Source organism: Gadus chalcogrammus, chromosome 21 (assembly GCF_026213295.1).
Source record: "Gadus chalcogrammus isolate NIFS_2021 chromosome 21, NIFS_Gcha_1.0, whole genome shotgun sequence".
In the NCBI taxonomy this organism is placed as follows: domain Eukaryota; kingdom Metazoa; phylum Chordata; class Actinopteri; order Gadiformes; family Gadidae; genus Gadus; species Gadus chalcogrammus.
The window spans coordinates 1,383,972-1,400,218 of NC_079432.1; the positions used below are offsets into that span (position 1 = coordinate 1,383,972).

A 16,247-nucleotide genomic window follows, 5' to 3' on the forward strand; every position below is an offset into this window, starting at 1 on the left:
CGAGAGAGAGAGAGAGAGAGAGAGAGAGAGAGAGAGAGAGAGAGAGAGAGAGAGAGAGAGAGAGAGAGCGAGTGATAGTGAGAGAGAGAGAGAGAGAGAGAGAGAGAGAGAGAGAGAGAGAGAGAGAGAGAGAGAGAGTGATAGCGAGAGAGAGAGAGACAGAGAGAGAGATAGAGAGAGAGAGGGGAGGGATACAAGGAGAATGAAAGATTAGGCAATCAGTGAGTGACTGATATAATTTATAATTCGATCAGAAACGTCTGGAAGCAGTGAATCAAAACCTAAACACACAACATTAACACGTATGTTTGTTGAAGTGATTGCCCTCATATCTTATACAATGCTATAATATTTGAAGCAATTTACTGATGGCCATTCCGTAACTGACACAACTATCAGTAAAAGTGCTGAGCCTGAACATCTATCCCCGGTCTCTGGTCTCTAGTCTGTGCTTGCGGCTTACGGACTCTGATTCCATTGACTGAACGGATACGTGTGCAAACAGAGGGGCCGATTGAGGGGCCGATTGAGGGGCCGATTGAGGAGACAGAGGCTCTGTGGCCCCCAGGATCCACTGGTTTATTGACAGATCAAAGGTTGATGACTCATCTGAGGCTGATGGCCACCAGGTCAAACCTGGGAGCTGATTGGTGATTGGTGAGGAACTAGCCGTCCTTACAAACAAAAAGTTCGAAAACATTTTTTAATCAAAAAGAAAATGTTATATTTCACCAAACTGGCTATAGCTTTGTGTTTTTTTTTGTGTTAAGCATCTATAAAGATTAATACTTCATTAATCAATAAAGTCTTTAATCCCAATAAAACTTTTTCCATATTTTGTATGGAAAACTAATCGTCCTTTGCTACATCTGGATCATTGTTTAATCTATCAATCTGTCCTTCGAAATAAAATACCACAAACGGAAGAAAATATAAACTCCTTACACAAGGCTTCGGTTTTTCCCAAACTTTAATTTTACAGCGATGGTAGAAGAACACGGATCAGAAACACGGACCTGGCTCTGATTGGGCCGCGGAGGGATACACAGCGGGCTGGAGGCGTGCTTCGCCCTCCTCACGCCTCCTCACTCCTCCACCACCCTGGGCTCTTCTAAGAAGGTCTCGTTTCCCGTGAACATGAAGATGTGAGCTAGCGGTGATCAACCATTCAGAGGTAGGCTAAACATAATCCCAAAATGATGTGGACAAACACACATTCATACACACACAGACATTACACACACACACACATACACTCTCACACGCAAAGTCCTACTAACATACAAAGTCCTCTAAACCCATATATCTATAGATTTACGGCAGTAAATGGGTGCCAACAGATAGCTAGCCGTAAGCTAACAGCTAGCAGTGAACGAACAGCTGCCTAACTACGGGGCTATCTTCTGGGTGGCGTCAGGCTCCCCGGCGAGGGCGGCTCTCCTCAGGCGGCGGTGGGGTCGCTGATGCGCCCCATAAACAGGATGCTCTTGGTGGAGCTCTCCACGATGAGGACCAGGAAGGGCCGGTTGAGCTCCATGGTGTCGGGGAGGCTCATGGGCATGATCTCGATGGTGGTGGAGGCAGCTGCCTCCGTGCCCTTCTCGTCCACGCTCAGCACCGCCTTATGGGACACCTTCATATCCCAGAAGAAAGACGAGGGTTTATGACGCGTCCCGTGTAATGTTTAATAATAACAATAAGATGATAGTAACTCAATGTTAAGGATGTAAGGCTCCCGGGCCATGGGCTGCGTCTGTGTGACGCGTGCTGCTGCAGGGGGGCTTTTACTTTCTAAACACCCGGACCCGGTCCCGCCACTGATCAGTCGGCTCTTAGTCTGGTTCCCTTGACCTCAAGCGAGGGGCCCGCCTTACCTTAGAGACTTTGACCCTGGTCTCGTCGAACATGCCGGAGAAGTCGGCGTCGTCGGCGAAGGCTTTGGTGACGCCCATCTCCTTCAGCACGTCTCCCAGAGAGGTCTCCGTCGAGATGGAGAACTTGGGCAGGGACAGATCCACCGAGCTGCCAGAGAGAGACCGCCACAGGGAGCAGGAGGGTCAGGGGGGTCAGTGAAGGGGTTAGCAAACTGGCCCAAGAGTTGGGATCCTCTCCTTTACCGACACCCATCCCTCTGTCATCAGGTGGGAGTCGTGGGATCGATCGATTATGTAAAATCGTTGTACCAGAAAATGGGTCACTTGCCCTTTAAGAGCATACAACGCTTTAGTTGTTTAAAGCGTGCAAGATGGGGACTTTCACTTTAGAAACACCTGGAGGAGGAGCCACCACTCTGATCAGTTGGATAGTCGTCGTACCAAAAAAATAGGGTCAATGGCACTTTAAGAGTTAAGTAAGGCTAAGTTTGGTACCTTCTGAAGAGGGAGTCGTGCCAGTGCTTGATGTAGTCGCTGGAGATGTAGCCCTCCACTTCCTGCATCTTGCCCTCGTCAGGCAGCACGATCATCATGGAGGTGTCTCCCTGGTAGGGCAGCATGATGACGGTGGTGTGGTTGTCCTGGTCCTGATAGAACTCGTAGCGGCCTGTCCTCTTCATCATGTCCACCTCCACCTTGGTGGTGGCGTCCACCTGGAAGTCCTTCTTGGAGGTGTGGGCGGGGTCGAAGGTCTTGTCCCAGGTTCCTGGGTTGTGAGTTGGAGAAGACGTTAGAATTAGGAAGGGAGACTGTGGTTGCTAGGTTATGGTAGGCCAGGGTGTAGGCCGGCCCGTTCAGAGTGCAGTGGTGGAAGGTGTTTCAATAGACACAAATGGACTGCTGACTGGAGACACTGGTGCTCTATTCCCTGTGTCAAGTTTCTCTATCTGAGGACGTCACAATCTATGAACGCCTTAAAAAGAAACCTTAAAACATACCTATTTAGTTCAGCATTCTCTAATCCATTTTATTTTTAAGAACCTGGTGTTGCAATTTTGCACGAAAGGGGCTACATACAGTATATAACGTTTCATTTCATTTGAATTAGTCGTCTATAGCGACTCTGACCATCGGCTTCCATGAACCACAACAGACCATCCCTACCTCTGAAGAAGACGTAGTTGATGAGCACCATGGCCGTGTCGGGGTCCAGCTCCTTCACCTGGTCCTTGATCTTGTCCGCGGTCTTGGCGGCGATGTACTCGTTGATCTTGGCCACGGCGTCGGCGGCGTTGGAGAAGTCCACCTCGAAGGTCTCTCCCGCGAAGTAGTGCTTGATGTCCGACACGAACTTCACCATCGGCTTGAACTCTTTGCGCACGGCCAGCGCGTTGCCGAGCTCCAGCTGTTGGATCTTCTGGTTGTGGCCCAGAACGTGGATCAGGTGCTCGTAGGACTCGTCCACCTGTGCCTGGGTGAGTTGCTCGCCGCTGTAGCCCAGCGTGCTGAAGAGCTGGCTGTGGGTGTCTCCGGCCGCGCCGGCTGCCAGCATGGACAGGGCGGTGGAGATGCCCAGAGGGGAGTAGAAGATGTTCTGGGAGGCGGCTGCCTTGGCACTCAGGCGCTTGTAGAGTGCGAAGGCGAAGTTGGCGTTGGGCGGGGACAGCTTGAGGATGCTCACGTTGCCCGTGTGGCTGTGCACCTCCTCAGGGCTGTGGTGCAGGTGGTGGAAGTGCTCGGGCGTGTGGCCCATGTGGTCGCCGTCGTGGGGCGCGGCGAGCGCCATGGCCAGCAGCACGGCCAGGATCGCAAAGCTTCCAGGCATCTCCATCACCTGGGCACAGCAGGGGGGGGGGAGGGTTGGGATTCAGGGGGTCTATCTGGGGTTGGGTGAGCCCCGCTAAACCCAGACTAGAACCCAGAGAGGTGTGATTCTTCTCTGGTCAGACTAGTAGCGGCCAAAGCAAGTAGCGTCCAGCAGCAGCCCCGGAGCCGGGGGCCGGGGTGTGGCAGGTCCGGTTTTTTCGTCTTTTTTTGACGTCTTGCGTCACAGTCGTCCCTAAATGCCCCAGTCAAGTTTTTCAACGTACATTTTTCTTTTTAAACTTCAATTAAATAATTAATGAAATAATGAATAAAAAATATATATCTATATGCTGTTGGATATAGATATATTTATTTTATTATTAATAATAATTTTATTGACATTTGTATTGAAAAATGTACGTTGAAAACTCTACTGGGGCCGACTGTGACGCAAAACGACAACGTTATTTTTTTGTGTGCAGGAAATTATAAATTCCAACAACGTGGTTTGATTTATTTTATTAGCAGAGGTTACAACTTATTTATAATTTTTGTGTCTCGAAAATTATAAATGAACACAAACGTAGTTTGTGGATTTATAAGCAGAAGATACCCTTTAGATACAAATCCATCTTATTACCCCTGGACTTGGAATACTTGCAAACTAATTCAAAACCAAAGAGATTCACAGGGAACAGCGAATATTCAAACACAACGCAACACTTTGGATCTCACAGGGCTGAAATAAGGAGAAAAAAAGAGCCATACTTACGATTTCTGCAGTGGGGACAGTTTGAAAACGAGTCGAGCCTTTTTATAGTGTCCGAGGCTCAGCTGACCTGTCAATCATTAACCTGCCTGATGCCGCGCGCCGGTTATGTGCTCTGGCGCGAGAGCCGCTCACGCAGCGGACATTGCTCACGGCTGCAAAGGAGGACGTGGGCTTTAGAGACTGGGGGGTTGTGGGTAAATCTTTAGCTCTTATTGGATTAAATTTCTATTTTTGATTTTGAGAAAGTTTATCTTTAGATCCTCGTGGGGTGGAGAGACAAAGGATTACAGAAGGTCGTAAATACACGGACAAGACAAGTTCAATAAAATATGGATATGTATATTACATTTTGAATAATATTTAAATATTAATCAAAATGCAATATTTTAACATATTATGTTTGAATACTTTATTAAAGTTTAGCCCAGTACTTCCTCTGACTTTTTATTTTTTCAGATACATGAATGTTTAAAAATCGAATATATAAATACACTCCAAAGTGAATAGTTATTGAGGGTTGTGTCTTACCTGCCCTAAGGCCCACTGATGGACTCTGGGGCTGGCGGAGGCGGCACACCTGTTGCACCTTCAGTCATCAGCCTGCAGGTTGAACCGGCCATCCCACACACACTCAGAGAACTCCTTGAATTATCAGCAATATTGTAAAGCGCTTTTAGGGGCGGCTGGTTAGAAAAGCTCTGTATAAATGTGGTCCGTTTACCATTGACTAAACTCAACCTTAACGGTGAAACCGGCTCCCTGTTGTGATCGGGTTCGTCGGTCGTTTCATACCACTGTGCCTCCTTGTTTTTGTCGTGTTGTTTCGTTTTAAGTCTTGTACTGAAACATTTGCCTTATGAACACCTTGTTTATTGGCCTGTGAGCCGAGAGTCTGGATGAACGCCGTCATGCAAACACAAAGTCGATGATTGTGGTAATAATGTAAAACATATTGCTGAGGGACAACAGCCACAGAGAGAGAGAGCAGCCAGAGATATAGAGAGGCAGAGAGAGGAGGATGTACATTCAGTTGTTTCAGTTCCGAGTGTGTGTTTTATTATATCAGCGAGGGAGCAAACAAATATTAAATCCTAATAAATCATAAAGACGCAGGGAAAGGACGTTGAGGAAGAACTGCAACAGCTTAACGGCTGTGGGGGCCACCTGGGGGGGCCACCTGTGGGGGGCCACCTGTGGGGGCCACCTGGGGGGGCCACAGGTGGCCGGGGACACTCCCTGGAGTGGGACCTCACTGATCACATCACCATGGGACGATAACCAGGTTCAGCCCGAAGAGAGGATTAATGTCCTCCCCTCGCTGGGGGGGGGGGGAGGGAGGGAGCAAACGAGGGAGGGAGTGAATAAGGGAGGGGGGGAGTGAGAGAGAAGTGAGTCAGTGAGTGGCTCATGGTCAAGCTCTTCCCCGATACATGGGGCAATAAAGACATGCAGATACACATCTGTTCGTTACTGAAGGTACTTGTGGTGGGTTTTCCAACTTGAAAACGGCGTTTCCACCCATGTCTGTGAATATACCGGGTATATATCGGGTTATGGGATTTTCAAATAGAGTACATAGAGTCTAGAAGCGTGGCTTGGTCTGTGTGCGTGTGTGCGTGCGTGTGTGCGTGCGTGTGTGTGTGCGTGTGTGCGTGCGTGTGCGTGTCCCCTGTGGACATCGACCCCCTCCCGCCCCCCCTACTCCCCCTCATCAGCAAACACCCTTCTAGGATATGTAGTCCGGGTGACAGATGCTCCCCTTTGGATTAAAACGCATTTCACAGACAGACACACACCAACGCATCTATGCAAAGGCCCCTGCAGCAGGCACACACACACACACACACACACACCACCACTGTTAAGGATTGGAGGTTCCCGCAAAGAATCTCCTGAGATCAAAACTAGAACCCAGAGCATCCCTTCCTCCCGAGAGCCCTGAGCCCCAGGTGTGCTGTGATTGGCCGATACAAGCCGTTCGAGACATCAGGCAAACTGATCTCCCACTTGTGATGCCACAAACAGGTAGGATTGTGAATGGTAGGACCCAGTACCGGGACCCTCTCTGACGGATCTGTGGAGGTGGAGGATAGCTGGTGGGGTCGATGGAGGTGTTGGTTAGGGAGACCATGTCAAGGTTAGGGTGTGGACGAGGTCATGGTTGAGGTTCAAAGGTCAAAGCAGTGTATAAAGGGCTGTTGTGTGTGTATTTAGCAGCAGAGCTCTGACCTCTCACCTCTCCAAAGCCTCTGGTGTGATTTAGTTCACACCAGAGGCAGCTCCTTCAGGGGCTGAAGGAGCTGCTCTGATTGGACGACAGCGCCCAGCTGCCGAGGTACGGGGAAACACTGAAGGGGTCAAAAAACTAAACCTCCAAATCAGAAAGAAACTCATGCTGAGTGGAAGCCAGAGATGTGTTGTTCTTATGTTCTGTTCTGAGTGTGTGTGGGGGCGGCGGCGGTGTCGAAACAATATCGACCTCCTCACTAGTGTCACGACCCCTGGGGTGAGCTCTGAGCAAACAAGGCTCCGGTCTCCCCTTATCTCTCTCTCTCTCCCTGTCTTTCTCCCCTTTTGTCTGTCTGTCTGTCTGTCTCCCTGTCTGTCTGTCTCCCTGTCTGTCTGTCTGTCTGTCTGTCTCCCTGTCTGTCTGTCTGTCTGTCTGTCTGTCTGTGTCTGTCTGTCTGTCTGTCTGTCCTCCTCTCTCCCCTTCTGTCTCTCTCTGCGTTTCTCTGTCTCTTCCCTCCACTCACTGTCTCTCCCCTAACTCTCTCCCTCCCCCTCTCTCTCTCCCACCCTCCTCTCTCTCCCCTCCTCTCTCCCCCCTCCCCCTCCTCTCTCCCTCTCCCCCCTCCTCTCTCTCCCCTCCCCCTCCTCTCTCCCTCTCCTCCCTCCCCCTCCTCTCTCCCTCTCCCCCCTCCTCTCTCCCTCCTCCCTCTCCCTCAGTTTCTCAGAACTCCTCTTCCCGTCTGTATGGGGGTTGTGTGCGCTGTGCTACCGGTGTAGCCCACAACAAACACAGTGTGAGGGTCAACATGGAGTCTGGACCCTGAGCCAACGCTCCTGCTTCAGAGTGTGTCCCCGTTCTGCTCCTTACATAACGGCCGCAACCTGCTGTGACTCGGGCCAGTGGTGACCCGGGAAGAGACACGGCATTCAGACTGCCTGACTCCTGTTATAGGAACCATGCAGAGGCACATGTCATTGATACAAGGATATTAATGCCAGTATTAATCATCACTCATGTTTAAGTGTGTGAGTAGAGGAGGAAGGATGTACAGAAGACTTACTTTAAAAAGAACGGAGTGAATACGATTTGTTCTGTGGTTCTAGATGGGTAGTATAACGTGGAGACGCCGCCTCTCTACTGTGTTAAGAGCTTTGCCGCGGTTATTTTTGCCACCTTGTGGTTAGAATTGGGAAGCACGGATTAGTTTTCCACGCAGAAACAATGTAGCAGAAAAATACCTTTTAATGAGTGAAGTGCGCCAAAACAACTTGAGGTTGAACAAACATGTTGTGCATCTATAAAAGAATAATGACAATAAAGAAAAACATAAAAAAAAAATGGCCAACTGTATATGTATGATAATTAATGCATACCAAAACATTATATAATAACAATTAGGGACACAGATTCTGACAAAAAAAAGTTTGCCTAGTTTGTTAGGCTGGTTCGATTCAAGTATCAAAGTACCTCATTAATGAAATAGATGATGATGGTGTCTGTCTGTCTGTCTGTCTGTCTGTCTGTCTGTCTGTCTGTCTGTCTGTCTGTCTGTCTGTCTGTCTGTCTGTCTGTCTGTCTGTCTGTCTGTCTGTCTGTCTGTCTGTCTGTCTGTCTGTCTGTCTGTCTGTCTGTCTGTCTGTCTGTCTGTCTGTCTGTCTGTCTGTCTGTCTCAGCCGTGCGTCTCGTGGAACAGGAAGTAGCAGAACAGAAGGACCCACAGGCCGAAGAGAACCTCCAGCTCCCGGCGGGTGACATCACCGGAGGAACTCCCGACCCGCTCTTCATCAGTCGCTCCCTCGTCTCCCTCGCCAGCCACACATTCATAGAACCTCTCTTCCATCTCTCCCCGGCCGTGTGGTACAGTCCCCGTGTCTCCTGAGGTCTCTGCTGCTCTCTCTCCGGCGTCTGATTGGTCGGAATCGCGGCCGGCGCCGGTCGATGAGGTCACCCCCTCGCCGAACCTCCCCCTGAACGCGGAGACCTCCTCTCTCACCCTCTCACTCCCCTCCCTGAACACGCTGTCACTCGCCCGTCTCCCTGCGGCGTCAGCCTGGAGGCCCGCCCCCCCCCGCTCCTCCTCGTCTGATCCATCCCGCCATCGACCCGCCCTCTTCGTCGGACGTCCCTCCTCTCCCTCGGCCCCGCCCCCCACGGCCGCCAGGAGGACGTCTGAACCCGCGGCCCGGGGCTCCTCCTCCGGGGGGGCGGCGCCACCGTCTCCCCCCCTCAGGGCGCCACCGTCTCCCCCCCTCACGGCGCCATGCTCCTCCCACTGCTCTGCCTTCACCCCCCCAACGTGGGGCAGTCCTTCACCTCCACGCTGCCCCTCCTCCCCCTCCCCCTCCTCCCCCTCCTCCTCCCCCTCCTCCCCCCCCCGCTGGAGGTCCAGGATGTAGCTGAAGGCGTCCTCCTCGTCCGAGTCCAGCGCGGCCAGCTGGGCCGCCCCGTCCTCCGCGCTACGGGGGCCGCCCCCCTCCCCGGGGTCGGCGCGGGACGGCCTGAGGACGTGGTGGCGCTGGGGGGCCCCCCCCGCCCACCCCACGCCGCGTCCCGTGCCGCGGCGTGGGGGTGGGCGGGGGGGGGCGGTCCCGACGAGACCCCCCCCGTGCCGCCGGGCCCTGGGTGGGGGGCGCCCCCCGAGGTTCCGTGGGATGAAGACGTCCTTCGCAGTGGGGGGGGGTTGGACCATCGTTTCCATAGTAACTGCTCCCTGGTCTCCCCCAGAGTGTGGAGGAAGACCTCGGCCTCTGGCTGTAGATCAGGGCCCCCCCCCGGCCCCCCTGGCTCCGCTGGAGGGGGGCCCTGGAGCTCTGGGGCGTCCTGGGGGTCAGAGGGGGGGGGTCACCGACGGAGGCTTTATGGGATGTTTCTGGAGGGAGGGCAGCCAACAGGAGCCGCCCTCCCCAGGACCCCGTGATGGATACACCGGGGGGCTCTAGTGAACACACACTCACCTCGTCGGCTTCACTCTGGAACTCCAAGAACATGGACAGGTAGGTCACGATGGAGCGCTGGTCCGGTGAGGAGCACGCCACATCTGGGGGAGGAGCGGACATTAACCCCCTGGGCTCAGGGCCGGGTCAGAGGGGGAGCATAAGCTCCCAGGTCAGGTTAGGGCAAAGACCGTGGAGTAAACCCGGTCTGTCTGTCTGTCTGTCTGTCTGTCTGTCTGTCTGTCTCACCCGTGGGCTCCAGCAGGGCGGGGACGCCCAGGCGGTCCCGGGCGATCCTGAAGGCCTCCTCCAGGGTCCTGTGGGGGTCCGTGGGGGGCCGGCTCCCCAGGTCCACCAGACCCGGGGCGATGGACTGGATCAGGGCCAGGAAGGCCAGGCCGCTCCTCCAGCTCCGCCCAAAGTCCCACACCTCCACGCCCAGCCTGGAGACGGGACGCATCTGTCTGTCTGAACCACGCCTGTCTGTCTGTCTCCATCCTGTCTGTCTGAACCATGTCTGTCTGTCTGAACCATGTCTGTCTGTCTCCATCCTGTCTGTCTGAACCACGCCTGTCTGTCTGAACCATGCCTGTCTGTCTCCATCCTGTCTGTCTGAACCATGTCTGTCTGTCTCCATCCTGTCTGTCTGAACCACGTCTGTCTGTCTGAACCACGTCTGTCTGTCTCCATCCTGTCTGTCTGAACCATGTCTGTCTGAACCACGTCTGTCTGTCTCCATCCTGTCTGTCTGAACCACGTCTGTCTGTCTCCATCCTGTCTGTCTCCATCCTGTCTGTCTCCATCCTGTCTGTCTGAACCACGTCTGTCTGTCTCCATCCTGTCTGTCTGAACCACGTCTGTCTGTCTGAACCATGTCTGTCTGAACCACGCCTGTCTGTCTGAACCACGTCTGTCTGTCTCCATCCTGTCTGTCTGAACCACGTCTGTCTGTCTCCATCCTGTCTGTCTCCATCCTGTCTGTCTGAACCACGTCTGTCTGTCTCCATCCTGTCTGTCTGAACCACGTCTGTCTGTCTCCATCCTGTCTGTCTCCATCCTGTCTGTCTCCATCCTGTCTGTCTCCATCCTGTCTGTCTGTCTCCCCCCCCTCACCTGGCCGTCCTCCTCTGGACCCACAGCAGGAGGCTCTCCAGGGGCCTCGAGCGGAGCCGTCGGCCCCGGCCCGGCCTCCTGCGGCGGGGGGGCAGGGTGGCGCTGGAGTAGGGGCCCCCGGGCGGGGGGGGGGGGCCCCGGGGGGGGGGGGGGGGAGCTGGAGGTGGGTAAGGAGGAGAGGCTGGAGGAGAGACGCCGCCTCAGGCCTCCGGTCGCCTCCTGGATCTGGAGGGGGGGGGGGGGGGAGGAGGGGGGAGGGGGGGAGGGAGGAGTAGGGGGAGGGGAGAGGGAGGGAGGGGGGGGGGAGGAGGAGGGGGGAGGGAGGGGGGAGGGAGGGAGTAGGGGGGGGAGGAGAGGGAAGGAGGAGGGGAGGAGGAGGGGAGGAGGGGGAGGCGGGGTGAGGAGGGGGGGAGGAGGGGGAGAGGGGGGAGGAGGAGACAGGCTAGGATCTACCGTTCTCATGTCACTGTGCATGAGTCAGTCAGTCAGACAGTCAGACAGACAGACAGTCAGACAGACAGTCAGACAGTCAGTCAGACAGGCCCTCACCTGGAAGAAGGAGATGATGTTCCAGAGGAGGTTCAGGACCACGTGAGGAACACCGTCAGCCACCGCTGAGGCCTCGACGCCAAGGAGCTTCACCTGAGGACCAGGAGACGCCTCAGTCACCTACTGAGTCCCTTACCTGAGTCCCCTACCTGAGTCCCCTACCTGAGTCACCTACTGAGTCCCTTACCTGAGTCCCTTACCTGAGTCCCCTACCTGAGTCCCTTACCTGAGTCACCTACTGAGTCCCTTACCTGAGTCCCCTACCTGAGTCCCTTACCTGAGTCCCCTACCTGAGTCCCCTACCGAGTCACCTACCTGAGTCCCTTACCTGAGTCCCCTACCTGAGTCCCTTACCTGAGTCACTTACCCGAGTCCCTTACCCGAGTCCCCTACCCCCTTACCTGAGTCCCCTACCTGAGTCCCTTACCTGAGTCCCTTACCTGAGTCCCCTACCTGAGTCCCTTACTTGAGTCCCTTACTTGAGTCCCTTACTTGAGTCACTTACTTGAGTAATGTACTTTAGTCAGGACTCACTGCGTGGACAACAAACAACAACAACAACCCACAACAAAATAGTGCTGCTATGATTTAAGGCTACAAAAATCATAGTACTAAAATACTTATTTTAATAAATACATTTTATGGAAATAAGGGCTTTTCATGGGATACAAAAACACTTCACATACCATTATGAACATCATCTACCATATAAATGCTGGAGCGGTTATGCAAAGATACGGCGACTGTAGCTGAAGGAACTCACGTGTCGGTCGTCGAGGAAGGCCAGGGCCTTAGCGATGTTGTTCAGCCTGAATATGCGGTGTGTGGAAGGCCTGAACCGGTACACCTACAGGGAGAAACCTCGTCACACATCTCTTTGTTGGGCTGAATCCTCAATAGTTTGAAGGAATCCACATTATGGAATTCATCGACTGAAATAATGGGAAGGAATCTAATCTATTTAGCTGTGGTTTCCCGCTCTTTTGGTCATGTGGTGAACAGAAGGAAGATAAGATGGCCTCTTGTCTTCATTACCACTGTCGAGTCTACATGATGACCAAAATGTTTTAAACCAGCGATTTTGACTCCAGAGCTTTAATCCATTTTAACTCCAGCAATAAGCTCCAGGCTGCGGCTCTTCTGAGTGCATTTAGTCCGTCTTATCTGGGCTCAAAGTAAAACCTTGAGTCTGCATCCTGCATCCTGAACCCCCACCATCCTCTAAACGCCGTCTGGTCTACTCTCAGGTCAGTCAGCCCCCCTGTTATGCCCGTACATAACCCCCCCCCCCCACATCCAGAGCGGAGGTCATGGTCGGTGCTGGCGCTGGTTCTCCTCCTCGCTGCCTCACCAGCTGGCAGCCTGAGAGCTGCTCCAGCAGCGCCAAGAGGGCCCGGCCGTCCCCCAGGTCCACGAACAGATCCTGGACCTGGAGGGGAGGGTCACACTGGGACGGGGGGGGGCACTGATCAGAGGGAGGGACCTGTGTCTGTCTGTCTGTCTGTCTGTCTGTCTGTCTGTGTGTCTGTGTGTCTGTGTGTGTGTGTGTGTGTTCTCCTCACTCTCTTCAGGAAGACGTTCATCCATCTGGTGTAAGTCTGTTTCTGTACAGCCGTCTTCTCACCTGGGAGAGAAACACACTCTCCTGTAATGACAACTGAACGATCGCAGGTTGCATTGAACTAAGTTATTAAACAATCTAGAACAATTAACATATGCAAACTTACTTTATTGGCAGAGGTTGTATGTAGATAACACAACTTTACACTATTCAACACCTAGAAATGACAAACTATAATTTGAAAGTTACCTTTTGCACTGAATTTTTTCTCTAATTTCAACACTAGTGATTTAGCGTTTAGGTACTAGGTCTCAGCAAGTAAACAATAAATGGAGGGCTAATGTCCCAAACCGTCATCAGGAAGAGTCAGACACAACTACAGCCATCACTCAAAACAAACCACACTCGACTTTCACTGAATGGTTGTCTGCTCTAAATCTGTTTTACTAATTGATTGTCCAAATATATCGTGGGACCCCGTCCCAGCCGTGTGATTCTCCACCAGCGACCATCCTGACGTTCTTGAAGTGTACCTTGAGGGGACGGCGGGTTGAGGTCGGGGGTCTCCTCTCTGGGGCCCTCTCCGGCAGCCCCCACCAGGGCCATGGGGCCAGCGGCGGCGGTCGACTTTAAAATTAGAACTCAAATGTTGGAGCGCAACTTCTGTCGCTGAGAGCGGGCGAGTAAATGGAGCATGCAGCGTACTTCCACCTCCTGCCTGGTTCCAGAAGCAGATGAAGAAACGTCTTTGAGGAAGGACCGTCTCCTGTCTCAACATGCAGGCCCTCCTGCTCCCTCCCCCGCCACAGGCTCCAACCGGAGCCCTGGGTTCAGTTTGAAGAAGAAAAGTCTGCATGCTTTTGGCCTTCAAGAGAACAAAAACACAAGTGTGTGTGTCATAGCCTGCAGGCTACAACTTTAACTCGCATCCCACGTCTCATAGTTTACAGATGAATCCAGAGAACTAATACCAGATCTTTCCATGCAGGTTTTTCTTCAGCTCACTTAAGAAAATGCAAAAGGTGCTCTTTGGAGAAACCACTGAGTTTTATGATTAAGCCCCAACATGATCACAAATGCCATTTAATAAAGTTAAGATTACTACAAGCTCAGATTTATTCATTATAAAATGAATAGAAAAATACCATAAGGAGCATATTTCTGAGTTACTGGGTTTCTTCGTAACATGAACGCTATAGCAATCAACCTTCAGCTCCACCTACACTTTAGGCACAATTCGTTTGTAGAAATAAGTGCAGCCAGCATTTTCGTCACACTCAACTTATGAACACAGATGTATAGAAATGACAGTCGCAATGAAAGAGTAAACTATTTTAGATCAAATCATTTATTTAACATTAAAAAAAGTGGGCTACCTTTCCAAAAAAAAAATATATACACATATATATATATATATATATATATATATATATATATATATATATATATATATAGACTTGAGGGAGAACATTAAGTCCAGTGGAACAGACAGAAACATACAAATTAAGACTTGGGCTTCTCCATCCAATCTGATGCGTGCATCCAAGAAGGCTGGCTGCATATTATCCTGCAGGTGACAGATCGCCTCGGTGCGATACCTCGACTGTTGGACCATTAAACCCCTTAGTGAGACGGTCCATCTCCAGCCTGGTCCTGCACCCATACCACTCTCAACAATCACCTACAAACAGGGCATGCCTCAGTGAGACGGTCCATCTCCAGCCTGGTCCTGCGCCCATACCACTCACAACAATCACCTCCAAACAGGGCATGTCTCAGTGGAAAGGCGTCGGGCAGGAGCAGCTCACCCTGCCAGACTACACCCCCACTGCCTTCACTCTCCCTGCCTCAAGAAGAGGTGGTGGCCACAGGTCAGAACGCCACCACCGCCGTGGGAAGCAGGGGTCGCACCGGGGGGGGGGGGGGCAACGTGTCCAAGGAACATCGCACGTGGACCTCCGGCACCTCCAGGAGCCACGCCTTTTCATTCCTTGAGTTACTCTCTGCGACTTTGAGGGGGCACCACTTGCAGATCTCGCAAGGGGCCGTGTTAACAAAGTCGCAATGCATCCTGGGAAAACACCCAGTACACTCTCAGGATAGGACAAAATCACCACATTGAATAGTAAAGATAAGTCAGGATAGTTGTATTATTAAAGAAAAATGGCAGGAAACGTTAGCACGTTTTTTTTTATTAAAACACTTCATAATCATAATAAAAATATACAACAGGTATACTAGGGCGGCAGACATTACCTTCAATTCTAACACACAAGTAGGAAACACCTTCCGAAGCTGATCGCCAGGGGCGACTCGGTGATGAAAGGCAAGTACAGTCTGAAAGATGGTCCATTATTGTCCTGACAATTACTACAAGAGAAAATGCTGTTCTGGTGAAGAGAAACAAGAGCAACAAAAAACTAATATCTTACAGGGTCATGACAACTCAAGTAATACAGAAAAAAGTATATCAGAATTATTACAATTAGATTAATCATGTCCATGGGATATTAGAAGACGTCCATTTAGGTTCCAGCCAATCAAAGACTAGCTGCACCTTTCCATTGTACAGCAGTCCGGGTTAGACGACCTGATGATTCCAATTATGTGTGCTTCTGCTTCTCAAGTCCAATTCACCAGCACAACAATGAATCCTGGGTCGGATCTCCTCCACATCTAAACGCAGACCTCCAGCTCCTCCAGCGTCAGTGGGCCTGCAGTCATATAGAGTGTAACTGGGCCTACCGTTATACAGACTAGTGTTACTGGTTATTTCCTGCCCATTACGAAACTGGGAGCCTCCGCATCGTCCTCCGCCTCCTTGTCATCATCATCATCACTGCTGCTGCTGGAGCTCTTCTCGTCGCCCTCCTTGGTGGAGTCCTCCTTCGCCTTCTTGGCGCTCATCTTCTTCATCTTCAGCTTGTCCCTCTTCTTGCGGCGCTTGGCGGTGCGGTCGTCTGCCGCCTTCTTGTTCTCCTCTACCTTGTCCAGGTAGTCTATGTCCTGCTTCACCTTGTCCGACATCTTGTCCAGGAAGTCCTGCCGTTGGTACTCCCTGCGGCGGAGGTGGCGGTAGACGTGGAACTCTCCGCTGCCGGCCCCGGCGCTGGAGCCCATCACGTCCCGGACGAACTCCGGCGGGGCCCGCGGGTTCCAGTCCCGCGGCCGCTCAGGGATGGGCGCGGGTTTGTCCGGGTTCCGCATCAGCCGCTCCAGCTTGAGCCGCTGCTCCTCCGCCGGGGTCTTGGCGATGATGAGCTTTTTGGATTCTTTGCCGCCATGTTTGGAGGGTTTCCCTGTTGTGTTTTTTGTATCGGTTTTCGCCGCCATGCTTCAAAATCAACAACCGTCCACTTCCGACTCCCACAGGCCGACCCGGAAGCGGATTAAATCCGGTTACGACCCG

At 52.2% G+C, this 16,247-nt stretch overlaps 2 protein-coding genes and 1 non-coding gene across 4 annotated transcripts; all 3 read right to left on the minus strand.

The window, feature by feature from the left end:
- Nucleotides 1–952: 952 nt before the first annotated feature.
- On the minus strand, nt 953–4,471 carry LOC130374695 (alpha-1-antitrypsin homolog). Of its 2 annotated transcripts, none has more exons than XM_056581628.1 (5): nt 4,453–4,471; nt 3,039–3,708; nt 2,370–2,640; nt 1,875–2,022; nt 953–1,633 (listed from the first exon to the last, which is right to left on the minus strand). In XM_056581628.1, the coding sequence occupies exons 2-5, from the start codon at nt 3,703–3,705 to the stop codon at nt 1,442–1,444; spliced, it is 1,278 nt and encodes a 425-aa protein (XP_056437603.1). In that variant the 5' UTR covers nt 3,706–3,708; nt 4,453–4,471; the 3' UTR covers nt 953–1,441. The 2 variants fall into 2 exon arrangements, with proteins under 2 accessions (XP_056437603.1, XP_056437604.1); XM_056581629.1 differs by having other exon boundaries at nt 4,449–4,463.
- Nucleotides 4,472–14,606: 10,135 nt separating this feature from the next.
- LOC130375106 (small Cajal body-specific RNA 13) lies at nt 14,607–14,904 on the minus strand. Its single transcript, XR_008893779.1, has one exon. It is a non-coding gene; the product is annotated as a small Cajal body-specific RNA 13 (non-coding RNA).
- A 96-nt stretch (nt 14,905–15,000) lies between these two features.
- On the minus strand, nt 15,001–16,231 carry prkrip1 (PRKR interacting protein 1). Its single transcript, XM_056581187.1, has one exon. It carries the CDS (start codon nt 16,169–16,171, stop codon nt 15,608–15,610), a length of 564 nt encoding a protein of 187 aa, XP_056437162.1. The 5' UTR covers nt 16,172–16,231; the 3' UTR covers nt 15,001–15,607.
- Nucleotides 16,232–16,247: the final 16 nt, after the last annotated feature.